Genomic DNA, 13,481 nt, shown 5'->3' with positions numbered 1-13,481 from the left:
GCAGATTAGTTTTTGCCAGTGGTTGTTACTAATGGTAAATTTTTTTTTTATGTGTGTTTTACCACACATAGAAAAGAAGAGACATGGATGGTAAATAAGCACACAAAAAGATACTGAATATCAATGATCATTAAGAAAAGGCAAATTAAAACTACAATGAGATGCCAAGACATACATATAAGAATGGCTCATGGCCAGGAGTGGTGGCTCACGCCTGTAATCCTAGCACTCTGGGAAGCCAAGGTGGGTGGATCGCTCGAGGTCAGGAGTTCGAGACCAGCCTGAGCAGGAGCGAGACCCCGTCTCTACTAAAAATAGAAAGAAATTATCTGGCCAACTAAAATATATATAGAACAAAATTAGCCAGGCATGGTGGCACATGCCTGTAGTCCCAGCTACTTGGGAGGCTGAGGCAGTAGGATTGCTTAAGCCCAGAAGTTTGAGGTTACTGTGAGCTAGGCTGACTCCACGGCACTCACTCTAGCCTGGGCAACAGAGTGAGACTCTGTCTCAATAAAAAAAACAACAACAACAACAAAAAAGAATGGCTCAAATAGAAAACCTTTGAAGATAATAAATGCTGGTAAGGATGTGAAACAACTGGAACTGTCACATGCCACTAGTGGGAATGCAAAATGGCATAGCCACTTTGAGAAACAGCTTGGCAGTTTCTTATAAAATTGAACACACCCCCACCACGTGACCCAGCAGCCTACTCCCAGAGATTTACACAAGAGAAATGAAGATGCATATCCACACAAAAGCCTAAAAGTAAATGATCATAGCAGCTTTATTAATAATTGCCCAAACCTGGAAATAACCCAAATATTCATCACCTGGTAAATGAATAAACAAATTATGGTACATCCATAAATGAAAAACTGCTCAGTAATCGAAAGGAACAAACTAGCAATATCTGCAATAACACGAGTGAATCTTAGAAGCATTATCTAAGTGAAAGAAATCAGACTCAAAGTCTATTTATATGACTTTCTGGAAAAGGTGCAACCGTAGGGATGAAAAAAAATGGATCAGTGGTTGTCAGGGGCTGTGATTGGGAGAAAGGGATTATATACAAAGGGGCACAAGGGAAATTTGGGAGGTGATGAACATGTTCTCTATATTGTTTGTAGTGGCAGTTACATGTCAAAATTTATAGAAAGTACATATAAAAATGAATTTACTATAGCTAAATTATACTTCAATTAGGCTGACTTTAAAAACCACTTTTTTTTTTATCTTCCATTATTGTCTCTTTTATCCCTCTGAGGAACACAGGAGTTGACCTCTTGTTTTCACAGTGGAAAGAGTAGAAGGAAGGTTGTTTCTAGACCTGAAGATCAAAATGGCTACATTTTTTTCTGCCGTAATCCCAGAGCTCAGACATAAAGCTGTTGGGTCCATTCAACATGAGTGAGAACCAGAAAGAAATGCCCATGGCCATGTTTCTGGGTTGTCAAGAAGAAGGATAAATAGGGAATAGGAGAAGGGATGCAGAAGGATTGAGTCAGTGGGAAACTAAGCCGCTGTCAATTTAAGCAGGGGAAGAAGTGATGAGGCCCAGTTGAAGAGGAAAAATGATTTTCAGCTGGATTCACCATTGAAAGCATTTTTGGCCCTCTTCATCCTAGAATCCCAACCAATTGGATCCTTTGAGAGATTGTGGCAGAACATTTTTATATAGATGAAAACAAAAGGATTCCAAATCTGTTAAATCTCCTTACAGAAGGGAACTGGTTTTTTACCATCACACTTTTCATAGTGCTCAGCGACTCCTAGGAATAAAACAAATACTTGAAGAATGAATGAATGAACACAATAAAGCTTGCTGAAGGGCAGAACAATTTTCTATTAAATTAAAAACTCTAAAGGGGAATGTAATATGACTATTGTTTTGTCCATTATTACTGCAATGGTACTAGAGAAAACCGTATCTCATTCTTTATTGTGTGCCTGTTCTGAGCAAGTCCTCATCAAAATAGTCTGCGCCAGTGTTTCCAGGATTTTAATAGATAGAATAGGTCCAAACAGAGTCAATGTAGACCTTAGCAATTGAATATACAATTTCAGCAAAGTATGTCCTTTGCCGTTTGAGCCCACTAAAGCTGCTATACGGATCATATAATTGATTTGTGGCACGTTCTGCCTGCATCTACCCAATGGTTTATTAAAATAGAATAGACAAATACCAATAAAGTGAAAAGTTCCACTGAGAATTGACCAAACCACATCACTTTCTTCATACCTAGAGTATTCCAACCAATAGAAATTTTACAGCAGCTCTCTGTAGTACCAGATACAGAGCTCCGTAGTCAGGAGTCCACAGTGCAGGCAAGCCTTTCCCTAAAGCACAACAAAGAAATAGGTTTATGAAATCATCATTAAATATAATAGAACACTGGAGAGATGGAACAGAGGAAAGATGAAATGATGAACGTAACACATAAAAACCAATTAAAAATGTACCATCTCTGCAAGAAAGCACCCATGCATTGATAAAGCTCTTTATGAATATTAAGTGCTGTAGCATAAGATGACATAGGGCTAAGAGCCTAAAAATCAGTGGCCAAAAGAGGTATAATTATCAAGGAAATACACCTAAAAATAGATTAAATTGCATAATCAGTGCCCAATTTATCATTATTATCCCAGTTCTAAGTATCAGTTATCTTCAATAATATGCAATGTATGGTTAGGAAAAAATCTTTATCATCACTTTTCTTAATAATATAGCAAATATATTACATGCGCATATGATTTCTTCTTTGCTGCAAAAATCTTAGCATAGAGAGTCAGCTGTTTTAAGAAAGAAGTTTTAAAAGACATAAATTGGCTAGGTCACCCAGAAAAGGTGGTTTCTTTTCTCTCAGACACCTATAGCTTTCAAGAATGTATTTACTATCTCCCAGGAAAAAAAAATTTTAAGTATATTTGGATTTAATGTCGGTGAATGTTCTCTGCAGCTTAGCCATGCACTGTGGCAATTATATGGGCTGTGTCACTATGTTCTCCCTCTTTTGAAATTAAGACAAATATGTATATATCCCACACACACACACAAATACATTCATACATACATGCTTGTCTAGTTATGTTTTACACACTTTTCAAGATATTATATAAGATGGCATTTTATGAGATGAGGGTGGATTAGCTGGATGTGAAACCATCTTCACTTTCTGTTTGAAATCCAGGCTGATACAGATGTTCCTGGTGCCTTTGCCTAGTGTCTACAAAAAGTGAGCCCGAAGCAGCAGAATTCAGCTTTCTAAGGGTGATGACTTAGTGTCAGGAAAAGGATGGTGGGTACCAGAATAGTTTTTGCCCTGGGCAGTTCCACAGCTCAAGAACTGGGTTAGAATGGTGGGGTGTCAGTGTGACAAAAGAGAAGGAAGTTAATGACATGGTTATTTGGGGGCAGGGGTAGGGAGAAAGCAAAATTTAGAGACTGAGAAGCCAAAGAAAATTATTTTCATAGAGAAAAAAAATTCCACCACCTTTAGATACAATTTGAAGGCAGAGAATTTAAAACTTTCAAAAGTTTGAATAAGTTTTTTGTGAGCCGGTGTGCATACATTCGTTGCACAAACATTTATTCAACACCAATCGTGCACAATGGAGGAATAGACACCAGGCATAAAAAGATGAATAAGACACAGCCCCCATATCTTGTTATTTCTGAGGACTCAAAAGGCTTTTAAACATCAAACGTCTTTTACCAAATTGCATTTTGGTAAGTTATGGATAGTGGAATCAGCAACATTTTATCGGATTTTCATCAGACTCCAGAGGGATTTTTTAAAAAGAGGAGAGTATTGGGATAAATATACCCCTAGTAGAAGTAGGAACATTACAGATTGAATTTGGCCAATAGAAAATATTGTGTATGTTAAAAAACAAAAAACAAAAACAAAACTCAGTCTTCAACATTCATTGTCCCAGATCTTCCTATATCTTGGAAACTTACTTAGTGGCCGATAATATTGTTCACTGTTGACACAACACTGATCACTGATGTATCATCTTTTTCAGAGTATCTAGACTGGCTCCCCATCTACAAATAGGTAAAAATTTCCATTGACATCAGAATAAGTTTTGGTCTCTCCTTCATTTATTTACCCTTCTCACTATTTTTGTAAACAGGAATAAGACAGTTGCTATAATCAATGCTTTGGGAATATGGTAAAAATGGGGAGATATATACAGAGGATCCATATGAACCACATTTACCCTCTAGGCCACATGCCATTTGAAGGTGTGTATATTTATTCCATATTTGATTAAGTCTTTTTTTTTCCCATTCCCTATTTTTCTCCAAACATTTGATAATGACTGAATAGGTGAACAAACAAGGAACATGTTACTCCAGATTCTAGTTCTATCTAGATAAACATTTGTACAAAAGAGAAGTTGTGCAAGTTTCTGGGAAATGAGTTTTATGCAAGATTGCATTCTGTTTTTAAAAATTACTCATCCTCTCGCCAAGCCCAGTCTCAGGTTGTCCAGTATTACTGGAGAGTACTGATGGTTTTTCAAAGCTCACCTTAGCTCCTCACTGACCTCTATCCCTCCTCTTTCTGGAAAACATTCTTCAGGCTGATAGGGACTCTGTGCTCTGAGCCACATCAAGCCTCACCCAGAGCAGTGGTTCCAGGCATTTTTATTTCATGGCCCAGCAAAATTCTCCAAATATTTTGGGATCTAATGTAATATTGTTATCTTTTTTATTCTGCAGTTAAAAATTTAAAAAACGAAAATGCAGCTGCAAGAATTTAAGGAAAAGAATAACCAAAAAATATAGATATAACCTCATAACATTTATAAATATTACAAATATAATAACACTCTTAGCTCTATGAAAAAGCTCATAATTCTCCTTATTTTTTTTTTTTTCATCTTGCCATGGATTGCCTTTTGGGAACCACTACCTTTGTACTTTGCTTAGAGGCTATAAAAGAATAAGTTAACCAAATATTCCATTTCTGCTGTTTATGTACCATGGCATGGGTTCAGGTTTACACTGGCAGCAGAGTAGAGGAAGGCAAAGAAGGGAGAAATGTATGAATCAGCTCTATACCATCTCGGCCTTTATAGCTATTCATTATTGCCAGTGTGGTCAATACCTCACAGACACTGTGGACAGGGAAAATGCCAAGGCAAGGAGATTATTGCTCAGAGTTTGCCCCCAATCAAGTTAGTATGCAGCGAGGCAACAATAAGATTTCCCTGAATTCAGGGACAATTTAAATGAAGAGTCACCCTCAGACATTGGGATGAATGAAGATCAAAAAAAAGAGGCAGTGTATCAAAATCACAAGTGACAGCTCAGACATCTCCATCTGCTGTCAAGATTCATGCATACCCAAGGCTAATTAAGGTGACCCACAGGAATGTAATATAACATAAGAAAGCAGTAAAATTATCTACAGGTTTTTCACAACACGTGGGTTGTTTTTTTTTATGTGAATTATCTCATGTGCAATTGAGGGAAATAGAAGATCAGTATCAGGTGAATTATATTGGTTTCATACGTGTTTATGTTTTGAAGTAATGGGGGCAAGTTTTCTCACAAACAAAGATAAAGCCTTACCAAATGTGAAGAGCTTAGGAAAAAACACTGAAAAGGTGCCTTCCTTTAGTGCAAATAGTGGCTCTTTCAGTAGCCTGAAGGACTGCTGGGTTTTCCAGCATGTTAAGCTCATCCACAAAGGTGCAGTGCAGAAGATGAAACCACAAAGATATTTCCTCTACACGAAAATGACAGATGGATGAAAAAAGACTGCATCCTAGATAATATTTTTAATTTAGATCAAAATAGTCTCTTTTAGAAGCAACTTCCCTCCAGGACCTACATCTCAAAGGAGAAACAAGATTTAGGCTGCAAAGAATGGACCACTCTAGCTAGATGCTGAAGCAAGAAGAATATTAACATTGTTATTCACTTTACTATGATGTGTATGTGTGTGTATATATATATATATATATATATATATTTAGTGCTTGGTTCAAAGTTCCATAGATTTTGAGTAATCTGTCCCAACTTTGTTTCTTCCACAAGCCCTGATATTTTTAGTGTGCAATTTTGTGGAACTACGGTTGTAGCTGAAACACTTGTATTTTATTTCCACAAGGCAGTCAAAGGCCCATGTGACCCATGGAAGGGCAATGGTCTGGGAAGGGGATGGGGTGCAGGGGGGGGGAAGGGTTAGAAGGTTATTAGAAGGAGTTGTAATTAGGCTTCCAGCATCATCTAGAGGAAATGGCTCTTGATGTGATCCTGTTTCTTGGCACTGAAATGTCTCTGCTTTGGAGAAAGGCAATGCATCAGGCTATCATAGCTTAATGGGAAAAGAGAGGGGAAAAAAACCAGTAAAGTCTATTTAATTCCTTTTTTTCTAATTATGTGTTCGCTCTGTAACCTTCTAATTCGGGGTTGGTATATAGGATTCCTCTCGAGTGCCAACTCCAATTGACTGGTAGTGGCTGCCTGCAGCACTGAGGGAGAAGGATGCTGAGGCCAGTGCTGGGCTCTGTGGAAAAGAATGCCACAGTTGATTAGTGATGTCTGTCAGGAGTTGCCGCACGGGTGTCACCCCCATAATCTATGACACACTTGGCGAAATTTGCCTACCAAGATGAATGGTCTGGGAAGACAATAAGACTTGATTCTGGAATCGGTACATTTACCCTTATAAATAAACAAAATTGATTCTCTGGTGACCGAGTCCATCTCTGTCAGTTTCACCTGAGGATACTCATTTGGGTGAATGGGAAAAATGGAGGGTTTAAACCAGCAATGCTGAAGACATTGGAAGTCCTTACACCAACAACACTGCTTACCCAAAAAAACCACTGCTTAAAGCGTCCTGCCACTCATTCCTTATCTTTTGACTTGTTGTGCATTTACTAACTATGAGGTATTCACCATATCTCTCTCCTGACCCTATTTAACACTTGCCATATTTCGGCAGTTGTAAGATGCCATCAAGTCAGTATACACCAGGAGACAGTCAAGATGTACTTTTCATGCATGTGAACTTGGTCTCAGAGTGGGCAGCTGCAACCCCTTGATATTTAAGTGAACAAATTATTTAAGAACCATTTGAAGAAAAAATATGAAGTCTGAAAACCTTTCTTTCCCACTGAAGAGAAAAATGCATCATCCAAACCTGCAGAACAGATGTCAACAGCTCAGAAGAAAACCCCAGAAAGAACAATTCAATGGATCACTCTTCTAAGAAATGCCACATTGCCAGTGTTCTAGGCAGCACAGGGGACAGATTGTGTGGAGAAGGGCACGGACGTCAGATATTAACAACTCTCAGTTAAAGAGTGATTCAGAGAAGTCCAACCCTGTGAAGAAATTTTTAGAGGGGCTTAACTGATGTATTTCCCTTTTATTTCCTTTTTTTGTTTGCAAAAGATACCTGTAGATAAGTCTAAAAGAACTTTTCTAGTAAATATTAAATGTAAGATAAAATTTTGTGTCATGTTGACACCATTTTTTTCTTTCTCACTGGTACATAAAATATTGATGCCTTTTATGGTACCTGAGATTCCATGAAATGTGGTATCAATATAATTTGCAACCATAACGTAAGTGAGGAAATGCAACAGCAAGAACTTGATGATTTGTAGGTTGTCCAAGTCCCTGATCAAGTTAGTTGCACATCTAGGATTAAAATTTATAAAATCTTAATTCTTGCCTAGCCCACTTGAACATCACCTAGTGTCATGTTTCAGAAGGATTGGTTTCAAGTAACCAGATTATAGGCTGGATGGCCAACTAGAACAGGTCAGCCTAAAATATTAACACAGCTACTTGTAGGCCAAACCACGGAGACCATTCTCTGTGGGTAAATGTCTCAGAGTTCAAGGACATGCTTTAGCTTCAGGATAGGTATGGAAGGAAAGAATGGACATCGTCTGAATTTTTTTTTTTTTTTCTAATTATCACCTGTCATTTTGTGGAACTAGCCTACTTGTTTGCCTCCCTTTTTCTTTTCATCTTTAATTTCATTCTCACACCAAAGGGACATTTTGAGTGAATTTTTACAACTAATAATCGTAATACAAAGAAACCACTAGGCTGAACCACATAAAAATTGACAATATTTTATCATTGTGACCTACAGAATCAGCAAGTTTGTGTGGTTCAACTTAATACATGACATGAGACATTCACTTAAAGCAGTTCACAGAAACGAGAACAGCCCCTCGTTCGTCATTACTGAGAGCCTTCTAAATACAATAGCTCTGCATTTGAGCTTCTTCCCAGCTCTACAAGAACCTCTGAATAACACTTTTTGTGTAGATGGTTCCCTGCAAAGACCTTCATTTGATCAACTGGGTACAATATTATCTCTTTTTAACGCAATAAATATCTGTTGCACACTTGAATGTGGTCTAGGCACCGTTCTCAGCCTTGGATACAAAGATCAGTGAATCACAGTCCCTACTCTTAGGAGCATGCAGTCCGGGAAGGGACACAGGTATGGATACCATTACAGTGCAAAGTAGCCAGTAACACAGTAGGCATAAATAACATGCTGAAAGGCACTTACTCTGCCTGGCAGAGCAAGATCTCAGAGCAGGTGACATTTGTACTGCGTCGTGAAGGATAAGCAATTTACTTGTCAGAAAAGAGGGGAATGATGTAACATCACCCAGCAGAATGGCTTGTTCAAAGCCACAGAAGCACAACAAAGAAAGGTGTGTTTGAAGACGCTGAGTTTGAAGGTAGATAGGACATGTGACAAAGGTGAGGCAGTGACAGCAGATGACATTTGGATGGAGGTAAGATCCTGGTTATGAAGGGCTCTCCATATGGGGCTTAGGAGTTATCTTTTATTTTGCAGGTGGAAAGAAAATCACAAAACACATTCACAGAGGTTTAAATTGCTTAGAAATGAAACCACTCTTTCTGCTTTGATTTGTTAAGTCCAGTTGAGTCATCACCTGGGTTTATAGAAACTGTATGAGCTACTCTAGAGCAGACAGTTCTTTCTGAGCAGCCCTTGCACACAAGTGAGGCAAAGCAACCTGGATTTCCAAGGGGTTATTTCAGCCCTGCCATCTTTCTTAAACACAGTCATTGAGCTGTGGTTCCTCACTGTGGCTGGAAGTATAGCCAAAGGCTGCATTATTGTGAGATTGTGGCTTTGACAATTATGTGCTTCTCCACTGCAGGGCTCTTTACTTCACATGGGTAAAGGAGCTCGCCAACACACACTCCATGTTTTCATATTTTCCTCATTGGGTAATTGCAAAATGGGCGATTCCACCTAAATGCAGTGAGATTGATTTCATCCAAACTGCCGACTGGCTAATCAGTGGCCCAGTTTTCCAGCCATGTGATCTGGCATCTGGCATTTACCACTCATCAAATTAAATTACACAGCAACGATAAATTACCAGCTCATGACTGGGCAGAACTTTTTTTCTTAAGCTCCTTCCTGGTTAATACTTGTGTAATGTTTAATAGTGCCACAGTTTATCTGTATAAAGATGCCAACGAAATGTATCAAAACTTTACCACAAATGGAGATTTATGTATGTATGAGTGTAAATTATACAGAGATAGACACACATATGTGTGTGTATATGTGAATATGAGTGAACGAATTATCCCATTTATGTGAATTTTTCAGATGCCTAAATAAGTGACTATCAAGCATTTTTGTTTTGTTTTAAAAATTATGCATAGACACAATGTATGTATCTGTGTATATATATGAATGGGTTATTCCATTTATGGAAACATTTATGTGAATTTTTCAAGTACCTAAATCTAAGTGACTAATCAAACATTTTTGTTTTGTTTTACTTAAATCGAGTCTTTATGGAAATGTTTCTAAAAGTGTTAGAAGTGTGAGTTCTGGAGTCAGCCTGCTCTGTTCCAATCCCTGTTGCTTCATCTACTAGCTTTCTGTCTTTAGGCAACTAACAATCTTTCTGAGCCTCAACTTTCTCATCTATAAAATGAGAATAACAGTAACCACCTCCTAGAGTTGCTGTGTGAATTAAATAGGGCGTTCATGTAAAGCATTTGGTATGCTGTGAACATTCAAGAAATGCTAGCAATGAATACTTTATGCATATTAGAATTGCTTCTTGAAAACTGGGGCCATCATTGTGAGCATTAACGATTGCAGGACAACTAATAGCTGACGCCTTCAGGGCCTATTAACAGCCAGAAAGTTATTTGCCACCCATCCCACTCCCCCCCCCCAATTAAATGGCCCCAGACTGCCAGGCTTCTTCCCAGTCCTGTCTGGTTTTTGAGATTTTATATAGCATCCATTGCTTTCAGACTATCAGCTGTCACATTCTGAAATCACTAATATCTAGGAACCTAGCGGTTTTCCTCCTCCCTTAGTATTTTACTGACAAATCAAATAATCCAGCTTGTTAAAATGCTATCTGAAGCATGGGTTTAAAAGCTCTGATTGAACATCCAAGCCTGTACTTCAGTGACTGCACTATGTGTTGTCTATTTTAGCCACTCAAAGATCTTATCTGCTGGTTTCAAGATTATCAGCTATGTCTATGACAGATGATGCTGCTGTAAAGTGGCCTCCAGAAAAGAGAGAGGATATTCAACATTCCACGCTGGAATCTGAGTAACACAGGTCTCTAGAGGTCCATGTCTTTAAATGTTCAACAAGGAAATAATAATACCACCTCTTTTTTAAAAGCAAAGTATAGCATATAAATAAAACATATCTATGCATTTTTCTGCTTTTAAAAAACTGTAAGGGCATGTACTAGCTCAGCCTATCTAGAACAAAGATCTTAGCTCCATAATCCAAATAACATTTGTCACATTTCTTGATTTTTTTTTCCCCCTGATTTTTAAACAAGCAAATCCTCATGGGCCTTACCTTATTGCTCTTCATGAAAACACTGTACAGGGAAGACTAGAACTGTCATTTATAGTCCCTGTGAATAGTGCCCTCTGAAGTCATGCAATAAAGCAGTCCCAAGTGACATTGCCATTGTAATAAGTTTGTTTCTTTGCGGGTTTTTTAGGGAGTTTTTGGTGCTTCAGTGGCCAAACCATCTCAGCGTCCAAGATAACTACATTCACCTCCCACTCATTCTCCTCACTGTGAATGCTTATCAGCATCATCCATCCAAAATTGAGAGTATTTTTTCCAGAAAATAATCTCTATGCCTTTTTCATAATTTTAAATATTATAAACCTGGTTCTACAAAATAATATAAGTCCCAGACTGCAGCTGATTCTCTCCCTTTTGGCTTTTAAGTAGTATTAATAAGTTCTACTTTTTCAATAGACATTTATAATTTATTAATTTAAAAATTTGAAACACTATATCCCTCTTATCTTGCCTCTCTGCCATGTCCCTTCCTCTAGACAACCCCTTTCCCCAACACACACACACACACACACACACACACACTGTGACCTGCCCCACAGTTTCCTAAGCTCACTTTTCTTTCTCTCTCTCTCTGTCCCCTACCCCCCGGCCCACGCCCATAGACTCTGGGCACTTACACATGCCGCCCTTTCTCCTTAGAATGATCTTCCCCTGTTTCCTTGACTGGCAAACTCTATGCATCCATCAAACTCTATAGAAAGTCCCCTACATGGATTGACTACAATGAATTCATTTCTTCATAAAATGTAGTCTGCAAATGGAACACACTGAGGTGCTCAGTAAATAATAGAAAGGAGCCATTTTTTGCTTGGGTGTCAGTCTTACTCTAAGGACTGAGAGCTCCTTGAGGACAAGGCTGTGAAATTTTAAAATTCTGCTGCTTCTGTGCTGAGCATAGGGCCTGGCCCAGAACAGTGCTCAGGACATACGTGAGGAAGGGAAAACGAGGGAATGTGTATAAGGAAGGAAGGGAGAGAGGGAGGGAGGGATGGGGAAGCGAACAGGGGTATCTTAGTCTGTCCAGCCTGCTATAGCAAAATACCATAAACTAGGTGGCTTATAAACAACAGAAATTTATTTCTCACGGTTCTGGAGGGTGGGAAGTCCAAGGTCAAGGCACCAGTATATTAAGTGTCCAGTGAGGGCCCACTTTCTCCTAGGTGGCACCTTCTGGTTGTGTTCTGACATCCAAAGGGCCAACAAGCTCCCCTGGGCCTATTTTATAAAGGGCACTAATTCCATTCATGAGGACTCAGCCTTCATGACCTAATCACCTCCCAGAAGTCCCCACCTTCTAATACCATCACCTTGGGGGTTAGGATTTTAACATACAAATTTTAGGAGGATAAATATTCAGACCACAGCACCTACTAATTTTGAAGTTCAACATACTTCTGATTATCTTATCTAATAATCAACAATTTAAGCATTTAAAAATATAAATGTAAATGTAAACACTTAGACCAGAGGAGGAGTTTAAGGGGTTTAGGGTTTTTACCCCCCAGTGCTCCCTGTGAGAAATCTTGATTTCTCTAGGTAGAGAAGCCTTCCCCAGGTGGGTGTTGCCATGACAGCACCATAAAGCACAGAACATGAATTGCAATCCTTTTTTTACTTTTTCAGGTTACAAATGCTGCTGCCAACTGTCCTGGCCAAATGACACTTCATTGCAAACCTTTCCTTGTGTGTGGAGGGGATGGATTTACTCAGTCCAATTTTGATGGCTGCATCACTTCTGCCCTATGTGTTCTTGAAGCTTTAAAGAATTATATTTAGTACCTGTATCCTTATTCCCTACATGTGCTTTGGGTTTTTGCTTTCACAATTTTCTGTTATTGATTTGTTTTTCCTTTTTGTTGAGAGAAATTACTGGAAAATTGTTCTTCACTTATTATCATTTTTCATGTGGAGTATAAAATCAATTTTATAATTTCGATAGTTACAACCCATGCTAGAATGGAAATTCCTCATACCTTATACCTTTCTTCACTTTTCTGAATTACCATGGCTACTCCTTGTTGGAGGAAAAGTTTGCTTAAAATTAACAAATGACCCTCCCCCAAAATTACGCTAAATCACGGTAACAGTTCATCTACCAAAATCTTTATTATCCTTATGAAAATTTCAATTCTGAATAAAGAATAATTACATTATGAAGGGCTCATCTTAAGGCTTCAAGTGTGTCCTTGAATTAATAATTTTGCAAATTACTGAACTACAAGATTTCTCCAAGCTGTGGATAACAGCATATAATTTTTGTTTTTCGTTTATCTCCCAAGTTATTAAATGATCCCAAATTGTAGGTCATAGATGTCATCTTAGTTCAGAGGGCAACTTGACTGACAAAGAAACCTCTCTCTTCAGATTTTTCAGAAAATAACAAGAGTCAACTTGACTTGCCAAGTCACACTATACTTTTTGACCTTAAAACAAATTCCAGTCTTAATATAAAAAAGATAAAAATTAAATAGAAACTGAGAGAAAATATATTGATCTTTACTCTTTGCTATCTTTTATGGCTGGTGCTGTTACCTTTACGGGCTTTCCAGTGTGTGCTGGGGCATTTAGACTGTGTCAAGT

At 38.3% G+C, this 13,481-nt stretch overlaps 1 protein-coding gene across 2 annotated transcripts in view; it reads left to right on the top strand.

Moving 5' to 3' along the window:
• The window catches only part of RNLS (renalase, FAD dependent amine oxidase), a 246,461-nt gene extending 233,491 nt beyond the window's left edge, over window positions 1-12,970 (top strand). For both annotated transcript variants that reach the window (XM_069460512.1, XM_069460511.1), the window contains one exon: window positions 12,525-12,970. In XM_069460512.1, coding sequence (XP_069316613.1) covers window positions 12,525-12,677 — 153 coding nt within the window. In that variant the 3' untranslated portion in view covers window positions 12,678-12,970. The remainder of the gene's footprint in view (window positions 1-12,524) is intronic.
• The last annotated feature ends 511 nt before the right edge of the window (window positions 12,971-13,481 follow it).

The sequence above is a fragment of the Eulemur rufifrons genome, chromosome 28, assembly GCF_041146395.1.
Source record: "Eulemur rufifrons isolate Redbay chromosome 28, OSU_ERuf_1, whole genome shotgun sequence".
NCBI lineage: Eukaryota > Metazoa > Chordata > Mammalia > Primates > Lemuridae > Eulemur > Eulemur rufifrons.
The sequence above is the reverse complement of the archived record's forward strand: the minus strand, read 5'-3'. Positions and strand labels throughout refer to the sequence as shown.